General features: G+C 56.1%; 1 protein-coding gene across 4 annotated transcripts; it reads right to left on the bottom strand.

Annotated features, from left to right (window-relative positions):
• Positions 1-4,275: 4,275 nt before the first annotated feature.
• DOK3 (docking protein 3) lies at positions 4,276-10,260 on the bottom strand. 4 transcript variants are annotated; one of them, XM_033096493.1, is made up of 6 exons: positions 10,130-10,260; positions 8,505-8,606; positions 7,253-7,558; positions 5,491-5,590; positions 5,226-5,398; positions 4,276-5,146 (listed from the first exon to the last, which is right to left on the bottom strand). In XM_033096493.1, exons 1-6 carry the CDS (start codon positions 10,190-10,192, stop codon positions 4,466-4,468), a joined length of 1,425 nt encoding a protein of 474 aa, XP_032952384.1. In that variant the 5' UTR covers positions 10,193-10,260; the 3' UTR covers positions 4,276-4,465. The 4 variants fall into 4 exon arrangements, with proteins under 4 accessions (XP_032952384.1, XP_032952383.1, XP_032952382.1 ...); XM_033096492.1 differs by having other exon boundaries at positions 8,505-8,669; positions 10,130-10,232; XM_033096491.1 differs by having other exon boundaries at positions 8,505-8,693; positions 10,130-10,228.
• Between the last annotated feature and the right edge of the window lie 229 nt (positions 10,261-10,489).

The raw sequence follows: 10,489 nt of genomic DNA, 5'->3' as shown, positions 1-10,489 counted from the left end.
ACTTCTGAGTTATCAAATCAGTGGTGCTTCTTCAGCTTTCCTGTGACTCTACCTAGGAACAGCACTGGTCCAGGCGCACTCCAACTTTCCCCAGCCTCATCCCTCCTCCTCCATTGCTGCTGCTTCTCCACCTCCTTGGAAGGTCGTCATCTGTCCCCCAGCCTGGCCATCAGATCTTTCCGCTCTACACTTCCTCTCTGAGACCTCCTCCTGTCCTGTGGCTTTCAATACCACCCATATGCCAAGGACTACCAAGTTATGTGTGTAGCCCTGACCTCCCCGCAAGATCGCCAGGCTCTAATAGCCAACCACCTGTCCAACCTCTCTACTTGATGTCTACTAGATATCGCAAATCATTATGTCCCAATTTAAACTTGTGATTTTCCCACTTCCCTAGCTCCTTCCTCACTTCAGTAAATGGCACCACTGTTCATCCACCTGGTCCAGTAAAAACTATGAAGTTATCCTTCCTTCCTTTCTCTGTCATACTCCAAATTCTGCAAATTCCTCCTTCAGAATATGTTCCACATCTGGTCACTACTGCCACCATCGGTGCTGCCACCCATCTCGTGCCTAGACCCCTTAACAGTCTTCTAACACATCTCCTTGCTTCTATCCTGACCCACTCCAGAATCTTCTCCTTGCAGCAGCCAAAATGATATTTTTAAAGCAAAAATTGTAGCACATCACCTTTGGCTTTTAGCATTCTGGTGGGCTCATGTTGCACATAAAATTAAAGTCCTTAAGATGTACATGGCACTAATAAACTGGTTCCACCTCCCACCTGTCTCCTCCTCAGTCACTCTACTCCAGTCCCTCTGGCCTCCTCACTGCTCCTCCAACACGTCAAGCATATTCCTGCCTCAGGGCCTTTGCACTTGCGGCTCCTTCTGCCTGAGACATTTTCCCCCAGTTATCTAAACAACAGGTTCGCTCACTTTGTTCAGGTGTCTGCTGAGATGTTGCCTCTGAGGAGCCTTCCCTGATTCATATTATCTAAAACAGCAGCCCCCTGACACCTCACCTACATCATGCACTAGTCCCTATCCTGCTTTATTTTTCCCCAGGGCACTTACTACCATCTGACATTATATTAAGTGTTTGTTTCTTCATTGCCCTTTGTCCCCATTAGAATGTCAGTCCCATGAGATCAGGGGCTGTCTGTTTTGTCCATATTTTCCCCAGTGCCTGCACACAGTGTCCCTGCTGTGAAGGAAAAAAATGAGAGGGTGAAACAGAAATTGAGCGAAGGAAGAAGGGTCAGCCGGGGGGTCCTGGCAGTCCTCCAGCAGAGAGGACCCCAGGATCTGGTTCCTTGGGACTGTGCAAGACTCAGACCTGGAAGGCCACCAGATCTCCCTGCATAGGCAGCCCCTGGGTAGGGAAAGGCACTGGGCTAGGACACACTGCCCCCTCGTGGCCAGGACACTTGCAGCGGCAGGGCAACGACCCTAAAATCCCAGAAATCTGTTTCCAAAGACTTTTGCTTCCAGTGTGGTGGGAAGCTCACAGCCACTGCCATGAAACAAAGAGGCTTCGATTTGTAATAAAGGGAAGCACACCAGATTGGGTACTCAGAGTCCTGGGTCCTTTCTGGCTATGTCCCTGACACTCTCGGTAACCTACAGTGTGAACTGGGATTTGCTGAGCTGGCAAGGGCTGGATTGCCACCATGGGGTGGAGGGGTCCCTGCAGCAGACACTTGACTGGAGCCTCCTTGTCTCAGCTTGCTCTACGGCAGGCAGCCAGATGGCTCATGAGAAGACGTTACCATCACAAGGAAGGTCCATAAGTGGAGCCAAAATCTGCCTCCCCGTGGCTGAAACATCCTTTCAGGCTTTGCCATCTGTGGCCACACTGCACGCAGCCCCTTTCCCCCAGCCTCCCTTCACATGACATTTGGAGATGAATCTTAGACACCCAGAATCTTGAACAGCTGCACACTTAAATCCAGAGCTCATTGGAGAGGTTTGCACTGAAGGTACGCCACGTCTGGGAGACATGGAGACAGGATTGGCTCACTTAGGGCTGTTGTTCTGAAGCCTGGCTGCACTCTGCAATCACCTGGGGAATTGAAGAAATGGCTGGACTGAAGCCCTAGCCCCTGGGTGTGGGCCCAGGCGTGGGCATCTTTTAAAGGCTCCCAGGTGATTCCGTGCAGCCAGGGCTGAGTCACACTGTGTCGGAGGCCAGAGCCCTAGGCAGAGCTGGAGCAGGGGAGGAGGGAAACGAGTGAAGGAGGAGTGTCAAGTGCTGCTGAGACGTGGGGCGAGTCCTGGTCCCAAAGGGAGTCCAGCGGCTTTTGTTTTGGGGAACAAGGAGGTTGGTGACCCTGATAAGAGCAATGTAATGGTGTAGTGGGCACCACGGGGAGACGAGTCGGAAGGAAGAATGGAGGAAAGTGGAAATGAGAGTAATCAACAACTCTTTTGAGGACTTTCTCTGTGAAGAGGAACAGAGAAGTGGGGAGGTGCTGAAGGAGAATTTGAGGTCAAGGGAAGGTTTCTTTTAAAGATGTGAAATTATAGAGCATGTTGGTGAGGCTGGAAATGAGGAGGATGGAATTAACGGGTCGAGGAGAGAGGAGACAAGTCAGTTTGCCGAGCTGTGAGGAGGGGAGAAGAGCTGGGGTCAGAGCACGGACGTCTTGGGAACAGACACTTCTTCCAACATAGGTCGGGAAGACAGTGCAGGTGCACTTGTAGGTGGGAGGAGGTGGAGGCGCTTCACTTCTGTGGGCCACTCTTTGTTTGGATATCTGCAAGGTGGGAATGGGCAGGGGTGGAGAGAAGGTGAAGGTCTTGGGGAGGGAAAAAGCAGCTACTCTGGTTTTCCCAGGTACTCTGGTTTTCTCCATGCTTCACAGGATCTCTGGGCAGCATGGAGAGCCTGTCTCCGTGAGGTTTGAGATCACGCTGGTGAAGAGAGTGCAGTCAGCCTGGTTACATGAATTTCTCTAATGTCTCTGGCCATGGGCAACTGCCAGGCACTGTTGGAGGCTGGGGCTTTGCTGGACAAATAAGAGCAGGGCGTGCAGGGCGTGGCTCCATTAGGGGACTGCAGAATCTAAGTAGGACAAGGATGGAATTGTGGAAAGCAGTCGTGCAGACAGTGCAAGAAGGGTCTCTGTGGCTCCGGGCAGCTGAGGAGCCCTATGTACCCTCAGAAAAAGTGGGCCGGAAGGAGAGGTGGCAAGGCAGATGTTTGGAAATGATTGTGTCACTGTGAAGTGACAATGGAGCATCACTGTCTTTAAGATGAAGTTCAGGATGTGCCAAAGGTATGGGGCAGCTGAGGCAGAGTTGTGGTCGACGGGCCAGGAGGCCAGGTCCTCGGGGACACGATGCTCGTGTACATGGAGATCCCAGGGGTGGTGACAGGAGTAGCAGGAGGGGAGGACAGTAAGCCTGGCACTAAAGTCTTCATGAGACTTGCGTATCTCCCTCTGGGACGCGGGCGCCTTGAACACGGCCGTGTCCTCAGTGCCTCGCACAGAGTGGGCACATGGTAAAACACGCAGTTAAAAATGAATGGATGCATATCTGGTACGTAATTTAGTTTTAGCCTTGACAGTTGAGGAAACTGAAGCCAAGGGTTCCCCCAGAACATCTGTGCAGTTGAAAGTCTCAGTGGGAGCAGGGGTTTTGGGTGAGCACATCTTTGAAATCCCTTCCACCTGCCTCCCCCAGCCCCATCACCTTCTCCCCAGCTCAGACTTCCTGGTGGTCTCATTTGACTCCCTCAAATTCTGCCTCCACCTGCTCCTTCCTTAGTCTGATTGTCCCTCCACTGAGGATGAGACCAAACTCATTGCAGGACCATCAGGCCTCTCCTGTCGGGCCCCCAACTTCCCCTCAGGCCCTTGGAGCATCTGTGTACATGTTCTTCCTTGGTCTCTGGGCCCACCATGCCCACCCTTGGTCTGGAAACACCGGGCTCCCTACCCACCTGGGGCAGCCCTGCCTGGCCCTCACACTGCATCCAGAGGGTGCCTCTCCCACCAGCGAGCCTCACTTCTCCCTCCGCCCTCCTCATTTCTGCTGCGTATGGAGCCATAATTATCTGCATCCTGCCTGCCCACTGGACTGGACTGGAGCCCACTGGCAGTAGAGGTCAGGTCCAGCTCATCCATATCCCTAGAACCCAGCAGAGGTCACTGGTGTTTGCTGCGACACATGTGAGGGAGGATCTGTGTGCCCGTGTGGACCCCAAGTGCCAATGTCAGGAGCTAAAGCGAGGAGGTGCGGGCTGTGGGCTAGAAGGCAGGACCAAGAGGGGAGCTGAAGGCTTTATTCTCAGCAGACCTGTACACTACACACTAGAGGGCCGGCAAAACTCCTGAGGGGCCTCCCCAGGCCACCTGCCATGTCCCCGTGTCTCCAAAGTCCAGAGTGGATGCAGGAGGGTGTCCCAGATGTCCATTATTTGCCCGTCCTCCTGTCTCACACCAGGCCACTCCAGGTGTTCAGGGCCGGTCACAGGGGGCTGGGCCCTTCTTCCGCTCCCGGCTCAGCAGTGTCACCAGCTTGGCCTTGAAGCCTGCATGAGTACTGGGGCGGCCGGAGACCCCGGTGTCTTCACCATTGTCGCCCAGCTCCAGCTCTAGCAGCCGCCGGTACTGGGCCTCCAGGCTGCTGTCGTGGGCGGGGCCAGGCCAGCCCAGGTCCTCGCTGTTGTGGTAGATAGGGCTGGCTGGGGCGCTGCGGCCACTGGGTTCCTCCTGCATGGGGTCCCCCAGCTCGGGCGGTGCGGTGCCGGCCTCCTGCGCACACAGGTTCTCGTAGAGGTGCTCCACGGTGCGTGGAGGCCCGCTGGCTCGCTTGCATACAGCTGCATACAGCGCGGGCTCAGCGGGCAGCGGGGGCAGACTCTGTGGTCCAGGCTCAGCCAGGAGCACCCTCCAGGAGCCAGACGGCTCGGGCCCGGGGGGCACCTCCCGCAGCTCCCCAAAGGGGTCCAGCGAGGGCAGGGAGGTGGCCCGTGGCAGGGGACAGGGCCGTGAGGCTGCCAGTTCAGGCAGCTGCTCCCGCTGGCGGGCAATGGCAGCAGCCACGACCCCGCACAGGTCTCGGGCTCGGGGACTGCTGAAGGCGAAGAGACCTTCACCAGAATCACAGCGGCGGCCGGCTTCGAAAGAGAACACGCCCTGGGCACGGGTGACATGGGTGGGTCAGTGACCAAGGGGCCACCTGCCATCCCCACTCCCTGCAGGCTCAGCCCCTCACCTTGTCAGAGCCAAACTTGCGGAGGAAGCGGTAGGGCCAGGTGTAGAGGGTCTGCGGGTTGGCCGGCTCACTCAGCTGGATGGCGTCCTGGCCCAGCAGCAGGACATAGGGCCCCTTCAGCTGGCAGCGGGCAGCCGCCTCGGTCCTCTGCACCACCACCGGAAACTCGCCCACTGCAGGCAGAGGGCACAGCTGATGGGTCCCCCAGAGGTCCTAACCCTGGGTGTGGTGGTGCTGAGGCTGCCCCTGCACCTCCCTGACTTACCTTCCTGCCAGGATGAGTAGATGGAGTTCTCCTCCATGGGGACCAGACCCCGCTTGGGAGCCTCCACCTCCCCTGGTCCGGAGGAAATTTCCCCTGTGCCCTGGGGAATGGGTCAACGTCAGAGGTTAGAGTCACCCCCATTTCTCTTTCTGAATCCTTTCTCATGGGGAGAGATGGCACCCGGGACTCTGTGACAAGCAAGTTCATCCAGGAACCTGGCACCAGTCCCAGCTTTGCCCCTGACACACTGTACCCTGGACACCTCTCTGAGCTAATTTCTCCTCTGCTCCCCCTGGAGGGTGCTGAGAGCTATAAAGCAGAGGCACACAACAGCGTGGCCCCCACACCCTTGCACTAGGCCAGGGACCAGGCCAGCCCATGTGTGTCCCCCATAGCTTAGAGTGGTGAAGGGGCAGAGCTTCTTCCCCCAGGCTTCTGGCTCCACCTCACCCCTCCCTACCCCTCGTCCCCTCACACACTTGGGCTCTGACTCTCAGAACCTACCACCTTGGCCCATGGTAGTATGGCCAGGGTCAAATGTAATGGGTGGTTTCCTCACTGGTCTCCTTGCTCCTGTTCATTTCCCTTCTTTTTTTTTCTTCAAATTTTTAAAATTAAAAATTTTTCAATAAAAAATTTTACATATGCAATATAAAATTTTCTATTTTAACCATTTTAAAGTAATTCAGTGGCTTTTAATAAAGTCACAAAGTTGTGCAATCATCACCTTTATCGAGTTCCAGAACTTTTCATCACCTTAGGTACTTTGAAACCTGTACCCATTCCCCATTCCCCTCTCCCCCCAGCCCCTTGCAAACACCAACCTGCTTTCTATTGCTATGGAACTGTCTATTCTGGGTATTTCACGTAAATGGAATCATACAACATGTGGCCTTTTGTGTCTGGCTTCTTTACTTAGTACCATGCTTTCAAGGTTCATCCACCGTGTAGCCTGTTATCAGTGCTGCTTCCTTTTTGTGGCCAAGTAATATTCCATCGTATGGACAGACCACATTTGCTTTATCCATCATTGGCTGACAGACATTTGGGTTGTTTGCCCCTTTGGGCTATTAAGAATAGTGCTGCTCTGAACATTCTACTACAAGTTGTTTGAATAGCTGCTTCAATTCTCTTGAGAATTGCTGGGTCAGACGGTAACTCTGTTTCACTTTTTGAGAAACCATGAGACTCATTTCCTTTTGGTCCATTACAGGTCCTGTAAAGCTTTAAAACTCAGTCCTTGACTCAGTCCCTGAAGGCTTCTCCTCTCTCTCGGAATAAAACCCCAAACTCCACATGTGGCCCAAGGTGGTTTCAGCTGGCTCTCCGCCCTCCCACTCCTTAGCCTCCAGCCACACTGCCTGCTTTCTGCCCTGTGAACTCACTTTCTCCCCGCCTTAGGGCTTTTGCCCATGTTGCTCCTTCTATTCAGGACACTCCACGGACCTCAGCGTCTGGGACACTATTTCCTCAGATGTTTGCCTGGTTAGTTGTCCTTGAGGAGTCAGGCCCACTGTCCTCTCCTGCCTAATGTCCCCTGGTTCACTCCTGGTCCCACCCCAGCCTTGCATTTTCTCCATAGCTCGTATGGCCATCTGAGATTTGTTCTGTGGCTTCTGGGCTGTTTCCCAGGCTCATAGGTGCTTGGCAGCTACTTCCTGAGTGACAGGATGTGAGTGAGCATGGAATGAAGAAGGTGTGTGGGGGAGGCACTTCCCCTGGGCCAGCCCCTGGATGCCCTGCCCTCCTGCCCTGTGCTCACCGGGAAGGCCAGCTGGCAGATGGCGCCCATCCATGCCTGGCGGTGCTGTGCAGCCAGCAGGTGGCTTCGCTCGGTGGTAGTGAGCAGGAAGGCACTGGTGTCCCGGGGGCAGCTCTCACCGTCAGCCGGCAGCACAGACACGCAGTCAGCTAGGCGAATGACTCTCCGCTCCCCACGCCGGCAAGCACCTGCAGACCTGTCACTTGCTGGCCCCAGGCCACCGTCCCGGACCTCCCAGCTCTCCAGCCGTGCCACGCCTGATGGGCCTCCTGCATACAGCAGACCCCATACCTTCCGCCAGGACTTCTGGGGGAGATAAGGATGGGGATGAGCTCAGCACAAGCCGCTCAGCAAATGCTCCTGGCCACTCAGGCTGGCCTCTGCCTCCCCCCGTTCCTCAGGGCCTCAGAGAAGGGGGCCTTACCACAGCCACCCCAGTAGGGGGAATAGTCTGTGCTTGGGGTCAGTCAGCCCTGGGTTCAGATCCATCCTACACCTTCCTAATTTGTACGCCCATAAGCACTAGTGTCCTGGTCTCTCAAAAGGTCATGAGAAGACCAGGGTGGGGCTTCTACTAGATTATGTCTCTAAAGTATCGAGCGGCTGCAACAGACCACCTGACACTGCCGTTGTCATGTTGGTGCACCTCCCTCCCCCCACCTCCCAAAAAGGTTACTTAGGCCACAGGACAAGGAGGGTGCTGACTGAGGCCTCCCTTTCACCATGGCAAGGAAGGAAACATGCAAATAGTGTCAAGCAAAGGAAACAGACTGTTTATCTGCCCTGTCACCAGCTGCAGCTGAGCTGCGGGGGTGTAGGGCCTTCTGCCTGAAGGTGAACCCCCCCACTATGTCCCATGACATGCTGGGAGGAGCTATGCCCTCTTCTGCAGGGTGGGGCTCCACCTCTAGGGCCTCTGCCAGCTCAGCCCCCAGCCCAGCCTGGCCCTGGGAAGGGTGAAATGCTGTTGGAGTAGCCAGTCTCCCGACTGTGCCCTGCCCCAAGGTTTGGGTTCTTACCCCCTCCCGTCTCGGCGTCCCCATCTGTAAATGAGGCAGGGTCTCACCAAGGCTGGCTCAGGCTCAGCCCACCTGCTCAGGTTAGGATGGGGCTCTGTCTCACCCCAACCGTTGGGTTGGATCCCCCACCCTGACTCCCATCCCCATTCTCCCAGGTCTCGGTGGGCTGTCCCAGGCTGGGGCAGAGGCCCACCGTTTGTCCTGGGCAGCTGCCTGGCAGCGAGGGTCCCCACCTTGCCGAACTTGATGTGCTGCTGGTACAGGACGCCATCCTTGATGGGGGTCTCCAGAGGCTCCATGGCCGCGGCAGGCCACAGGTCCACCACTCCGAGGGCCTGAGAAGACTGGTTACAGGCTGAGAGGAACTCCTCACACTTCCCCTTCTGGCCACTTCCCCTCTGTCCAGAGAGGCAGCTGCATGACTGGGGGAAGGGAACCCCATCTCCAGTAAAGGAGTTAAGATAGGGGATGGGGGCATATTTCTTCCTTGGGGTTCTGACTGGACTGGCCAACATGCCCATGTGTGTCTGGCAGGGACCTTGGACCACCTGAGGGCAAATGACCCATGCCTGCACCTGGGTCAGCTGGGAGTGAGCATCTGACCTGCAGGCTGGCTCCCTAGTCATGGGCTCAGACCCCTCCCATCCCCCTGGGGGCATTTGTGCACCCTGGAGCCTGGTATTCCCACAGCCCCAACTCTGCCCCAGGACCCTTCTCCAGCCAGACTGGCAAACTCCTTGCTTTCCCACTTGGAGCCCTGGTTGGTTGGCTGGTCCTTATCTTGGAATATTTCTAATATTCACTTGCTCTCTCCATCTTTGCTGCCCTCATCCACTGTCTGCCTGTGCATTTCTTTTGTTTGTTTGAGGAAAGGCAAGAAGCAGGCTACTTCATAGATAGAGCAGTCCCGCTCCTGCCAGGGAAATGAAAGTAAAGCAAGGATAAATTTACTCACAGGAGAAGAAACAGGGTACTCCACAGACCTGCATCTCCCCTTTGAACCACTGGCCCTCCTAGGCCCACCTCTTTCCCGTTCCTAAATGTTTCCTGGTCCCTACTGCCCTCAGGTCTAGACTGCGCTCCTCAGCCCAGCACTCCAGGTGCTGTGTCCGTCCTCACACTCCAGGGCACCCCTCACCGCCGTGCTCCGACGCTGGCTGCCTCTTCCTCTGGGAGGCCTCCCCAGACCACCCCATGCTGAGAGCACGAAGGCCCCAGCAGCGTGCCCCCGTCCTCATGGCACGGCCCTGCCCACGAGTGTGGGTGGCATGCCCCCAGGGCGCCCCTGGAGAGCTCACATGCTCTTTTTAAGCTTTGCTTCTTGCTGGTGGCTTATTTTTGTGCCTTGCTGGAGGCCACCATCGGAGCTGTGTGTGGATCTGAGTTCTGGGGACAGCCTCACATCCTGCATTCAATGCCACGTATGGGAAGGAATGTGCAAACAGGCTGAGGAAGAGTTGGGGGGTCACATATGGGTTGTGTAGCTTCTTGGGCAGGAAATCTTTTCCAAGGGTCTCCCACAATTGGCTTTGTACCCACTGTGGCCCGGGAAGCTCCAAGCTTCAGCCCCACACACCAGGCCCTTTGCGTTCTCACTGCCATTTCAATGAGGAGGAAATCAAGGCTCAGAAACATTAAGTAACTTGCCCAAGGACACACACCAAGTGACAAACATGGCTTGGGCAACTGCTGTCCTGCTGGGATAGGCATGTGGCTGTGCACATGAAACGCCCGGCACAGAGGAGCTGCCACCAGTGCCATCCTCTGCCCACCCCCTGCCAGATGTCGAAATCCCAGTGCGTTTGCCAATGTTCTTGCGACTGCTGCCCATAACCAAGTCTGACCTCTCTGCACTCACCTGTGGCTGAGCCGGGCAGTGTGCCACGGAGTGCTTGTGGCCTGAGTGGCAGCCCCGTGGCATCTGCTGCCCCTCAGCAAACAGAGTGGAAGGTTCCCTCCTGGGAGCCTGCACAGGTGGGCAAGCAGGCAGGGGGCCCGAGGCTGCAAGTCACCTCCCAAGGGCCCCAGAAGCCCCAGGAGCTTCATACAATCGACAGGAAGAGGGAGGCTGGGGCAGGCCTGGAGGTTAGACAGCCAACCAGAGGCCCGAAAAGCCGCCCAACGATTTCCCCTCGTCCACCAATGTGGTCCCTCTGAGTCACAAATCCAGCTGGCACAGAGCGGGCTCCAGCTAGGCAGCTCCTTCCACAAGCAGGCC

The sequence above is a fragment of the Rhinolophus ferrumequinum genome, chromosome 24 (assembly GCF_004115265.2).
Source record: "Rhinolophus ferrumequinum isolate MPI-CBG mRhiFer1 chromosome 24, mRhiFer1_v1.p, whole genome shotgun sequence".
NCBI classification, from domain to species: Eukaryota; Metazoa; Chordata; class Mammalia; order Chiroptera; family Rhinolophidae; genus Rhinolophus; species Rhinolophus ferrumequinum.
Note: the sequence above shows the minus strand (reverse complement) of the source record. Positions and strands in the feature narration are given on the sequence as shown.

Bases quoted from the DNA above. Each gene is read 5' to 3' on its own strand.
- DOK3 (XM_033096489.1), bottom strand. From the start codon at position 8,930: ATGCCCCCAGGGGGATGGGAGGGGTCTGAGCCCATGACTAGGGAGCCA. The intron at 5,591-7,252 runs GTGAGCACAGGG...CCCATTCCCCAG, and splicing joins TCTGCCAGCTGGCCTTCCCG to GGCACAGGGGAAATTTCCTC. The intron at 5,147-5,225 runs GTGAGGGGCTGA...ACCCGTGCCCAG, and splicing joins GCAAGTTTGGCTCTGACAAG to GGCGTGTTCTCTTTCGAAGC.